Source organism: Thermobia domestica, chromosome 3 (assembly GCF_964235325.1).
Source record: "Thermobia domestica chromosome 3, izTheDome1.hap1.1, whole genome shotgun sequence".
NCBI lineage: Eukaryota > Metazoa > Arthropoda > Insecta > Zygentoma > Lepismatidae > Thermobia > Thermobia domestica.
The window spans coordinates 158,492,247-158,504,999 of NC_137456.1; the positions used below are offsets into that span (position 1 = coordinate 158,492,247).

The 12,753-nt window shown below is 38.0% G+C and overlaps 1 protein-coding gene across 3 annotated transcripts in view; it reads right to left on the reverse strand.

The window, feature by feature from the left end:
* Positions 1-12,753, reverse strand: part of mle (dosage compensation regulator mle) — a 127,123-nt gene that overhangs the window by 19,739 nt on the left and 94,631 nt on the right. For all 3 annotated transcript variants that reach the window (XM_081751938.1, XM_081751937.1, XM_081751939.1), the window contains 3 exons: positions 10,509-10,624; positions 6,602-6,805; positions 633-736 (listed from right to left, as the gene is read on the reverse strand). In XM_081751938.1, the coding sequence (XP_081608064.1) occupies positions 633-736; positions 6,602-6,805; positions 10,509-10,624 (424 nt within the window). The remainder of the gene's footprint in view (positions 1-632; positions 737-6,601; positions 6,806-10,508; positions 10,625-12,753) is intronic.

A 12,753-nucleotide genomic window follows, 5' to 3' on the forward strand; every position in this document is an offset into this window, starting at 1 on the left:
AACAAGATATCTCCTACTAAAGTAATAAATCAGACACGTAAGAGATTTCTGGATAATTAAGTCTCACAGAATTTGATTGGAAGATCTCATTCTCATTCAATGGCTTCCGAAATAGCCCAATTTGACTAGATTTATGTTTCTAAAGTGGGCACGTGAAGATTCTTGTAATCAAATTCCCGTGCAGATAAAAGATTAATCATTCCTCGTGAATCTACGACGACACATATGTTACAGAACATGTAAAGGAAAGTTGAGCATTGTGTCTGATATTTGTCGAGCGACCATATTAATTTTGCTAAGTATTAGGGAATATAAAAATGGCTGAATCGTTAATGTTTGCTCATGAAACTTAATACTTTCAATTGCATACTGTTCAGATTGACCCTTTTCGAAATACCTTTCGTTATAATATACATTAAGCTAGTGATTCACTCTTCAAATTTAAGTACAAGGCACAAATATTCATGGATTAAAATCAGTAGCCAATTAATATGAACTTAAACTTCTTAAAAAAACACCTTACTGACATCTTATGTGAAATTCATACACTATTCACTAGTCTTATTCAATTCTATAAATTCACCATGTTTTCACTAATTTTAATAGAAAATCAAGAAAGGAATTCTACTTACTTCCACCAAACACTCGACCGCCTCCTCCTCCTCTCATCATTTTTGAAGGAGGTCCATCAAATCCTCCAGTTGCATGACCACGAGGTGGCCTCCTTGTGTTGAATCTGTATATAATAAAAAATAAATAAAATAAAAAACTATATCACGAACATTGGAATATATTTTCTTAATAACCGTTCGAAAACAATGAAAAATAATAAACAATTTGGTGACAATACAAACCTCGACAAATAATACAAATTCCGATGACAGAAATTCACCTATTTTTTAATTTTTCACAGAAGTCAATTTTTCTATGAATACACCAGATTCAGTTTCAATATACTGACCAAATGTCAAATTTTTAGACGAAAAAACTAACTACATAATTACATAGTTAAAAGCCGACAAGGTGTCAAATTTTTACTAAATTTACTGTCCGCAGAACAATAATACCGAACCTGAACTTCTCGAGAATTACGACAGGAGAAAAATATTCCATCACGAAATCATGAAGGACGAACTATCAATGAGTAGAGAACAGTAAGTAAAAATACGTAACAACAACAACAGCTCTATGCTGCTAAATTAGCTTGAAATACACAATTTAACCTATAAAATGTTTTTATGTGTGTACCAGACATTTCTTAACTTCTAAGGTCCCTACAGAGCGAATGGACTCGTTTGGCACGTTAAACTACAGCATTATTTGAGAGGGAAAAACTTCTAAACGCTTATGAATTAATATCCATTGTAGTTTGGGTGCGTATCGAAAATTTTGACATCTCTAATCGCTGCTTAACTCACTTTTCGCTTACGTTGTATACATGTTAATACTTAAAAAATATGTTCTTCACACTAAATTTTCTTTGCACTATTGCAATTAAACAGGGACCTACGGCACGTTCAAGATTCATTTGAACAGGGATCTAAAGCACCTTCAAGATTTAAGTTCTAGCATGGTTCGGGGCCTACGCAATTAATAGTCCTGTCCTGCATTAAAATCGGTGTTAACATAGCGATGCAAAGTAAAACCAATTTATCAAGATAAGTATTATACTAATTATTTTGTAGAAACAAACGTTTTTCTAAATTTGCAAATTGCTCTACCTTTTAAAAATAAGGTTGCATATATGCAATACTGCAGTTTCCATAATTAGTTCATATATTTCATGAAGTGCTCCTTACATATGTTGTTTGATGTTAGGAAGTCTCTTTTCAGCATCGAAGTCAACAGAAGATATGACTCTGCACTTCAACGGATCTGAACCACTTAAGTTGCCACCGAGAATCTGAACTGAATCTTCAACAGGAAAGGAGAGAATGCTAACATTTATAGTCATGACGGTCGCCTTTCATATGTTGCGGTTATGTCTTATGCCGCTGTGGCTCTTCATTCACTCAAGTCATGTTACCGATGGGTTGACAATCATTGATACATTTTTTTTTGCCATGATTATAAATTATGTTAACTTTTGTTTTAGTTATGGTCAGGGTGAAAAAAAATCATGATTTAAAAAAAAAAATCATTTTTGATGATTTTTTTGATTTAAATCGATTTTTTTGATTTAAATCAAATCTTTCTCCTCGTATAATACAAGTCGCGAACTGAAAAAAAGCATTACGAATCAGTATCAAATGCCAATTATGCCATTTAAGTTAAAGTATTGGGGTTAAATTTTGAATTAATACCCAATCGTTAACCTATATCAATCCCAAACAATGTTTCTTAATTTTTTTTTTTTTTTTTTTGTAAATTATAGTCTTTTAGTCAAGCATCATCCCTATTTATCTTAGGATCATGGTTCATACCTCATTCTCTTCAGAATAGAACAGCCTTTAAAACGGCAACATTCACATTTCCCTTATTATGTCCCTGAAGCGGAAAATTTTGAGAGAAGTCGGGATTTTATCTGATTTTTTTTTTTTTTTTTTTTTTTTTTCCAAATTTTGATCACCTCTGAACTCCCCTGTGTTAACGCACAGATCTCAAATTCAACTGGGAAATACTAAGGGTGTACTAAATCTGTGTACAAAATTTCAAGCTTCTATCTTGAATAGTTAGGGCGGGAAAAATATTTAACAATGAGCTAAAAACATCCCCACAATACTCCAAGATGACCCGGATGTAATATAAAAATTTCCTCAGACACAGGGGCGGACTGGCAACCATAGGGCCCACCCTGCTAAGCTGAAATGAGGGCCCACTGTATAAAAATGTAAAAAATGTACTTGGCATTCTTCATGTGTATTACATATAAAAGTCCATCTTCGAACCCATAAATAGTATCCCATATATTCATACAAAAGCAAAACATTAATTACAAAAAATCTGAAGTAGGAACATTTTAATACTAACTCATACAGTGTGTAGTTGGCATTATCATTTTTTATTGTAAACACACACAATACCGGAATTGGTGCTTTCAGTTACTTATATAGTGCTATTGTTTTTCTTATGTATTGAATTTAAACCATTTATTTAAACAAATGACTGTCATGTTTTAGAAAGCCCAAAATATATACTGTACATGTGCAATAAGTAAAAACTAATCTCAAATCAACTTTGAAACACTAAATAATTAAAGCACTGACAGAAATAATGTAAGTTTCTTTCCTCATAAATCAGTTCTAATATCGAATTGGTTGAAATGTTCTACTGAATTGCATACTGTAACCTAATATAATATAATACTAATATGAATGCCAGAAATGTATTCTAATATTAGTATCTTCATTATGCCCCAGTTACACTCACAATTTCAAATATCTACCTAATTCTTTGGAGCTAGATACAAGATCGTCAATCACTTTGTCGTAATCAAACGTATATGATCTTTCTATGTATAAAAGAATAAAGTCTTCCAACAAATCTTGTCCAAGCGATGAATGCAACCGATTTTTGATCACTTTCATAAACGAGAAAATTGTTTCACATGATACTTGGGTACACGATAGAGTTAGAACATACTTATACGCTTTATACAACGATGGATATAATGAACCATAAAGATTAAATTCGTGAAGCAGGTGCAGTGCACAAAGTAGACACACTTTACGCTGTCTTGCAGGTTTGCATTTCCATTCATCTTCCTCCTCACTCTCAGTTTCATTATCTTCCTCTTCTTCATTTTCCTCTTTTTCCGAGAAGGATTTAGCCGAAACGGCGCATAAGAAAGTTGACCCGAGCCGACCCGTGGCTAGAGCAGCCCTGACCCCAGCGTAGATGACATGACCCGAACCGTGTCTCAAGCTGGCTTGACTCGACCCCTGACCCATGAAAGCCTGATCTGACCCGTTTGAAAGCACTACGAGGCAGCAAACAGTTTAGTTAATTTCGTGTTCGCCTGTTAAAGTTGTGTAATTTCAAGTAAAAATAGCCATAAAATATAAGCTACAGTTGACTGAAATCATCCAAAGACGTGGTGTATAAATTATAATTTATAAACACCTTAGACAGAAAAACAAAAAATACCTGGCAACTGTCCTGCAGTACTCGAATGAATGCACGCTCATTTGTTTCTTGGGGCTTCACAGATTCAAATAGCCTACGTTGTTCTGGGTCAGCTTTTTGTAAATCACATCTTCGTTTGTGTTCTCGCTTTTTAGCACCACTTTTATATTTTTTCTTTACAGTAATCTTACAATCACTCCTACCATCCATACTGACACAACCACATCTGTCTTCGACAACAAACGTCAGGTAACTGGTGTTCCAATAATTGAATTGCTGCTATCGTATTTGCTCTTCGATGTAATATACAAATAAAACACGAGCCGAGGGCAGCAACTTCATGATAATTGTTTGAGTTTTGTATAAAACAATCGTTGATAGTGGCGACTAATTTCTTTTCGCTTTACCGCACTGAAAAAAAAAAAAAAAAAAAAAAAAAAAAAAAAAAAAAAAAAAGCCTGATCCGATTTCTTTCTTCGAAGCTTGGTCTGAGGACAATGCAGTTCAAAAGCGTTCCGGCTCCACCTCCACTTTCCACAATAACAATATCTATGAAACTATTGTTTCTTTAAAACATCGCCACTCGCCGGCTTGTAAAAGGACCGGAGTAGGCAATGGTATCTAAATCCAATAACAGCCTGAAATCTACTGTGTTTCTTATATTTAAAAAAGTAGTAGTTAACGTGCTCGTTTTTAACAGCTGCTGTACCACAAACCCCGCAATGTTTTACGGCCTGATTGTCTCATAGACGAAACCTTTTCAAGTCTATAAACGTGAAGAAAAATAAGGTCTGTTCATGAAAGTCTAACTTTACGTCTTTTTTTATGCAAAACACAAGTTTGAGGGAGTTACCCTGCCATATTTTTGATGCTGGAAGGTTTAATTGGGCACATCTTTTTTAAAATTGGTGGAAAGGCCTACTTGTTTAGGGGGCCCACCCTGCATCTGCAGGGTAGCAGGGTGGGCCAGTCCGCCCCTGCTCAGACATCCCTATTTATCCTAGAATCATGATTTGTACATTATTTTCTTCAGAATAAAACAGAGTTTCAAACGGCACCGTTCACATGTCTCCATCGTGTAGGCTATCTGGGGCTGGAAAATCACGAAGAAAGGGATTTTCTGTTAAGAAATATTCCCTTTTTTACTTTTTACTCCTCTGAACCGCCTCTGTTTAAAGGCAAAATTCTTAAACAAATCTGAGAAATACTAAGGGGTGCAGTGAATGGGTGTCCAAAATGTCAAACTTCTAGATGCAATAGTAAGCCCGCGAAAAATATCATCCCCTAATACCCCAGATTCCCGTATAAAACAGGATCTCAGGTAACAGTTTCCTGAGACATCCCTATTTATCCTAAGATCATGGTTCGTACATCATTCTCTTCAGAATAGAACAGCCTTTCAGATGGTAGCATTCATATGTCTCCATTTTAGGCTGGAAAATCGCGAAGAAAGCTATTTGTTGTTAAAAAATACCTTTTTTTAAAACATTTTTGCCCCTCTGGATCCCCCTGTTTTCACGCAGAGATCTGAAATCATCTGAAAAATACTAAGGGTGCACTGAACGAGTGTGCAGAATTTCAGTCTTCTGAATGCAAAATGTAGGACCGCCAAAAAATAATAAAAATAGGCACAACAAAAAATATCTTTTTTTAAATTTATGACGTCATCTCATCCTATGTCTCGACGCAGAGAGGCGTGAAAGCATATGTAACATGCTCTACAATGCCTTCAGTTTCGAAAAAAACGAAGTAAAAAGCTTTATTGGTACTTTTTAAATCGAATAATGAAGATTTTATCTATCACCTAAAAATAAGTGATGTACCTACAGCAACGCTTATCAAAGTGACACTTTTTTTCACAAAAGTTACTGATATTTGGCAGGGGCATATTTTAAGGAAATTGTAACTAGCCTGCGGTACGAAATACATAAATTTTGCCTAAAGATATACAATCTTAAAAATTTTCGGAGAGGGGATAGGACACTTCTAAATACGTCCTATTATCTGGGAACAAATATATAGACACGCGCACAAAAGAATCTTCGTCTTAAGTGTCGATGGTGATTTCCCCGTTGGAATAGTCAACGATTTACAATATAAACCCTATCTTACGAAGAGAAGAAAACAAGATTGCCCTGTTACCCGTTCAAAACGGAACTTTCCCTAATCATCCTCTGCATGACACTTGTTTTCATACTATGCTGTACATACTGTACATTTGAGTCTCATTGTATTATGATTATCATCTTCCATAATCGAAATAACAGAACAGAAACGGGACTTTACTTATTTTCACTTTAAATTATTTCGGAATTCGATTTAAATCAGAGATTTTTATTTAAAAATTCAAGTGATTTAAATCCTGATTTAAATCAATCCACCCTGGTTATGGTATTTCATAAATAAATAAGACATCCATATGACGGCTCGCGCGACATCTTTTTCACCTTAAAATTGCGAGTTTGATTTATATACCCCTCCCCTTAGTACCACTTAATAAGTAACGTCCACATAAAGACGACATTGCTATACTTACCCGCCCATTCCTACTTGATCCATTCCATGTCGACCTGCATTGAGCTTGCACAGTTGTTTTATAATGTTAATTATTTTCTCATCCAAATTTGATGGCTCCGCCACGGTTTCTGGATCTTTTGACGCTCGAACAACAAATGCTTCTAAAATGGGACGCAGAGCAACAATTGCGGCTGCTACTTCTGGTTTCATTTCCAAATTGATCCTACAGATTGATAATCAGTAGTTAATTAATAGTCAGTTTATTGATAAAAACACACATTTAAACAATATTATTGAACAATTACTGCACTTAGTTATAAAGGCTGTTCCGATTCGTGAAATGAGATCACTATCAAAGTCCGAATCAGTTGGAAGGTTTCCTTTTCGAAATACCGTCTTTCATACTCTACATGCAGTTTCAGCGATGCACTAGCTTTCCAAACACATGTTGCACACTATCTTCTGAGCATCTGTGTAAGTTAGTCGACGTGGCAGCTTTCACTCTCTGGTCCGTGATAAACTTTCTTCTGCGTAAGTCCTTTTTAAAGGTTGGAAAACCCCAGAAATCACATGATGCGAAGTCTGGGCTGTACGGAAGATCTATAGCAGTACCAACCAAAAGAACTACTACCTTAAAAAAAAAAACTTACATATGTTTATTGCCTATCAAGTGGAGGAATCGAAGTTAGCCAATCGAAGCGTTAACGCGATCTACCGAAAATGTTCCAGCGAGCTACTAGTAGCTCGCGATTGACAGTTCGGCGATCACTGGTCAACAGACTGCCCACCAATTTTCTGTATCGCTTGAACGCGACAGGGCTTTTGTTCTTCACTCAGCGAACATGGCATCCATCGTGCACAAATAGACATTTTCAACTGTTCCTCAACAATTTCGTGATATCTTGCTACACCAACATCAGTTTATCTGCCAATTCACGAATCGATACACATTCACCTTCTTTCAATAATCTATCTGATTTCATAATGTTTTCATTGTTCATTGATGTTGATGGACGCTCACTTACCAACTTATTCCGCAAACTGCATTTGCCTTTCTTAAAATGCTTCCATTACTGGAATACGGTTGATCTGCCTATTGGTTTTTCATTATGTGCTTGTTTGATCATCTCAAACGTTTTCTGGCCACTTATGAATAACTTTACTTAATCCTTCTCATTCACCATTGGCTTTACTTATATTAACGAAATACGCCAAAGGTTATCTTCCCATGTAAAAGCATAGACTTGTTTACACAGAATCGGCACGTTGTTGCTAGTCCACGAACATTCGGAACATCCCCCGTACGTAAGCATGGTCTGTATTGCAAATTTACTAATACAACGCATAGACTACGTTACCTAAATTATATGATCTGATAATTACTTAAATTTCCAAACATGTTCTTGTGTTGCCTCGGGCTTCAGTTACGAAAATGAAGATGGCATCTAACTAGAGACACACTTGCAAAACACGACTGCTTAGCATTACTTACTCAATAGACCACAACTATATTTTTTTAACAATTATAACAATAAATCAACATTCAGGACTAACGAAAAACAACCAAGGTCCAAATGTGATTTCAGGTTCTTTGAAGCATTTGTTATGTATGGATGCATTAACCCTTTAGCGCGCAGCTTTGCATATATGCAAAGTTTATTTTGAAATTGTATTGCACCATGCAGTTTCTAGTTCGGACACAGAAAAGCAGCTTTGCGTATCAGCTAAGATGTCCTTTCACTAATGAAGTTCTAAATTTCCCGCTAGATGTCATAGTAAGCCTGCGTTGGTCTCTGTATTACTTGCTGCACGCGGAGTTGTAATCTTGTCATCTTTGAGCTTTCTTTGCTCGTTTAGGACACATTTTGATCTGTTGATTTTTTCTGTTAGACAGAAGTGTAATGAGTGCAAAAGTACAAGTACGCTGACATTCGTCGCGTTTTATTGGTTCTATCTGCTTTTAGTGGACTTTGCAGATGTCTATGTGCAATTTTGCATAGACCCTATATGCAAACACCATAAAATATACCATAGACCACGTATTTGCATTAATCGTTTAAAAAAATACCTTGTTTCCTACACAAAAAACACTCCAAATTAAAAAAAAATCAGTTTGATCGGAAAAAATGGCGCATTAAAGGGTTAAAACACTCCTTATGATGCAATTTTTCCCCAGGCTTACTCCAAAAACAGTTACTGATTTGTTTGACGAATGCGAATAATTATAATGATCATTATTACAGAAGATTTTCTTCCATTATCATCGTAGTATGGACAGGCAAAGGATGACTTCTACCATCATCATCATTTGTTTTCGGTCGGTTCCAAAGAAATGTATTTGGTCTAGGAATTAATTCGTGCGGTTGGTACGCACACATTGAAGCTGTAGTACAAACACAAAATACATAAATACCTTAAAAAAAATATTGTCCATCGCTAGCCACTACTTTCGCCCATCTGTCAGGCAATGTACGGATTCCGTGGCGAAAGAAGTCCTCATCCTTGGAAGCGATCCAGTCAGAGACCCATGTTTCGATATCTTCTGAAGAAGTAAACCGCTGTCCAATCAAATCATTGTTCATGCAATCGAACAAGTAGTAGTCCGAAGGAGCAACGTCTGGTGAATACGGCGGGTGGGGTAAAACTTCCCATCCGACATTTTCTAAATAGGTTTTGACCGGTTTTGCGACATGTGGGCGAGCGTTATCATGTTGAACAATAAGCTTATCATGTCTGTTCTCCCATTCTGGTCGTGTTCTGGCCAGAGCTTGCTTCAAACGCATTAATTGTCGTCGATAACGTTCTCCATTCATAGTTTCACCCGGTTGCAGCAGTTCATAGTACACCACACCTTTCATATCCCACCATATGCACAGCATAACCTTTGCACAGTGAATATCTCGTTTTGGTTGTGATGGACCTGGTTCACCTGGTTTCACCCAGGCCTTTTTTCGTTTAGGGTTCTCGTAATGGATCCACTTCTCATCACCCGTAATAATTCGATGCAGAAACCCCTTTCTGCTCTGTCGTTGAAGCAATTCGCAAATGGTTTTTCGTCTCTCAACGTCTCTGTCTTTCTATTCATGTGGAACCCAATGTGACATCTTTTGAATCATTCCCATGGCTTTCAAGCGTTTGGAGACTGTTGTTTGATCAACGCCTAATGCTGCTGCAAGTTGTTCCTGCGTTTGACACGAATCCTGCTCGAGAAATGCTGTCAATTCTTCGTCTTGAAATTTTTTTGGCTGTCCAGCTCGCTCTTGGTCTGCCAAGCCGAAATCACCACTTCTAAACCGTGCAAACCACTTCTGACACGTTCGCTCAGCTAGAGCATGGTCACCATACACTTCCACCAAAATACGATGACTTTCAGTCACACTTTTCTGCATGTTAAAGTAATGCAGCAGGACACCCCGCAAAAACACTTTATCAGGCACAAATTGCGCCATGTTCACTTAACTACAAACTGGTGTTGTTGACGCTTTAATCCACTGCCCTATACTACGAACGATACGCGATGACAGGGGTTTGCAACACATGTGTGGATACACGGAACTGTGGGACGCTCCGTTCGTTGCGCCATCTCTTGTCCACCCGCACGAATTAATTCCTAGACCAAATACAACACAGAATTTACAATGACTGTTTGTACTGATCTATCACTATTATACTTAGAAATGAAAATAGTAATTTTTATTAAACTTCCGAAATTTTAAAGAATAAAAATGGATCAAAGCAAATGGAGTAAAAACATATACATTAAAATAAATGCGAAGCATTGTATTGAGCACTACTGTTCACATCGGAACCAATGAAGCTATTTGCCTCATCCACTGCAACTACTTCAAACTGTCATTTCAGTTAGTCTTAATGAACGCGCACACATTCTCATTTTAAGTACACCATACAAAAAAATGATCACTTACCAATTATCTAAGCGAACCATACCCTCAACGTATTCTACTTTACGAGATCCAAACAGCAATAAATGAATGGGGGTAACCATGGTCATCTGTTTGCATGACACGGCTCGAGTACGGATCTATTGGAGGAAACAAGTCTGAATGAATTTATGCACTACCCATATATATGCTTGTATACAGTATAACATTTAAATTTCCAAGAATCTTTGAAATACAAGAAATACGTTCTAAGATAACAGGAAACTCTTTTTCTTTCATTGGAAAAACTCTCACGTAGTATGTAATTAATGTCGTCCAACTGATACATTATTAAGTACTGAAAAACAACACAAAAGAATATGAAAAAAATAAAAGAATTGAGAGAAGTTAAATCGCTGCAAAATTCCACAGCGAACAGTAAACTATACTACTTTTCCACCCCTACACACTGTGCAGTCTTATTTAGACTATTTTGGGTGCTTACAGTAATACAGTACACGTATTATAAGAACTTTCGTTCCTCTATTCATTACAGAAGTTGCCCACGATACAATTAGTCGATTTTGAACCGTTTCCCTGACCAGTAAATCGCCTTTCTCTATCACTGATTGTGTTGATGTGACGACCACGGGCCCGAACGACAGTTCGGTACCGGTGTTTCCACTGTGGGAAGGGAAATGTCTCGCCATACCGTTATGGTAACTTTCCGAAAACTCTACAAAATACATGGGCATCATCGAGCGAGTGCCTGTTTGAGAAGTTCAAACCCACAGCAGTCCACTGATAAGTCGTCTAGCGATACACGGAAATGGGGACACTCGAATTTCAGTCTCCTCTGCCTTCCTTGCGTAGAACGTCTGGGATGATCGAACGGTATCGCTAGAGATTTTGCCCATGTGGATCTATACATTTATAGTCTCGTTACCATACTTGTACGGATATACACTATGTGATCAAAAGTATCCGGACACCGAAAATGACTTACAAGTTCGTGGCGCCCTCCATCGGTACTGTTGGAATTCAATATGGTGTTGGCCCACCCTTAGTCTTGATGATAGCGTCCACTCTCGCAGGCATACTTTTAATCAGGTGCTGGAAGGTTTCTTGGGGAATGGCAGCCCATTCTTAAGGAAATGCTGAACTGAGGAGAGGTATCGATGTAGGTCAGTGAGGCTTGACACGAAGTCGGCGTTCCAAAACATCCCAAAAGTGTTCTATAGGATTTAAGTCAGGGCTCTTTGCAAGCCAGTCCATTACAGGGATGTTATGGTCGTGTAACCACTCCGCCACAGGCCGTGCAGTATGAACAGATGCTCGATCGTGTTGAAAGATGCAATCGCCATCACCGAATTGCTCTTCAACAGTGGGACGCAAAAAGGTGCTTGAAACATCAATGTAGCCCTGCGCTGTGAGAGTGCCACCTAAAACAACAAGGGGTGCAAACTCCCTCCAAGAAAAACACGACCATACCACCACCTCCGAATTTTACTGTTGGCACTACACACGCTGACAGATGACGTTCACCGAGCATTCGCCATACCCACACCCTGCCATCAGATCGCCACATTGTGTACCGTGACTCGTCACTCCACACAACATTTTTTCACTGTTCAATCGCCCAATGTTTGCGCTTCTTACACCAAGCGAGGCGTCGTTTGGCATTTACCTGCGTGATGTGTGGCTTATGAGCAGTCGCTCGACCATGAAATCCAAGTTTTCTTACCTCACGCCTAACTGTCATAGTATTTGGAGTTTATTCTGATACAGTTTGGAATTCCTGTGTGATGGTCTGGATAGATGTCTGCCTATTACACTTTACGACCCTCTTCCACTGTCGGCGGTCTCTGTCAGTCAACAGACGAGGTCGGCCTGTACGCTTTTGTACTGTACGTATCCCTTCACGTTTCCACTTCACTATCACATCAGACACAGTGGACCTAGGGATGTTTTTAAGAGTGTGGAAATCTCGCGTACAGACTTCTGACACAAGTGACATCCAATCAACTGACCACGTTCGAAGTTCGTGAGTTCCGCGGAGCGCCCCATTTTGCTTTTGTCTAATGACTACTGAGGTCTCTGATAATGAATATCTGGTAGTAGGTGGCAGCACAATGGACCTAATATGAAAAACGTATGTTTTTGGGGGTGCCCGGATACTTTTGATCACATAGTGTGTGTGTGTGAATGCGTCATGATGCTCTCCTAATGCGCGCACTGTATTGAGGGTTCGAACGGGGCAGAGACCGTGTTCTCAACTTCCGGTTGACCA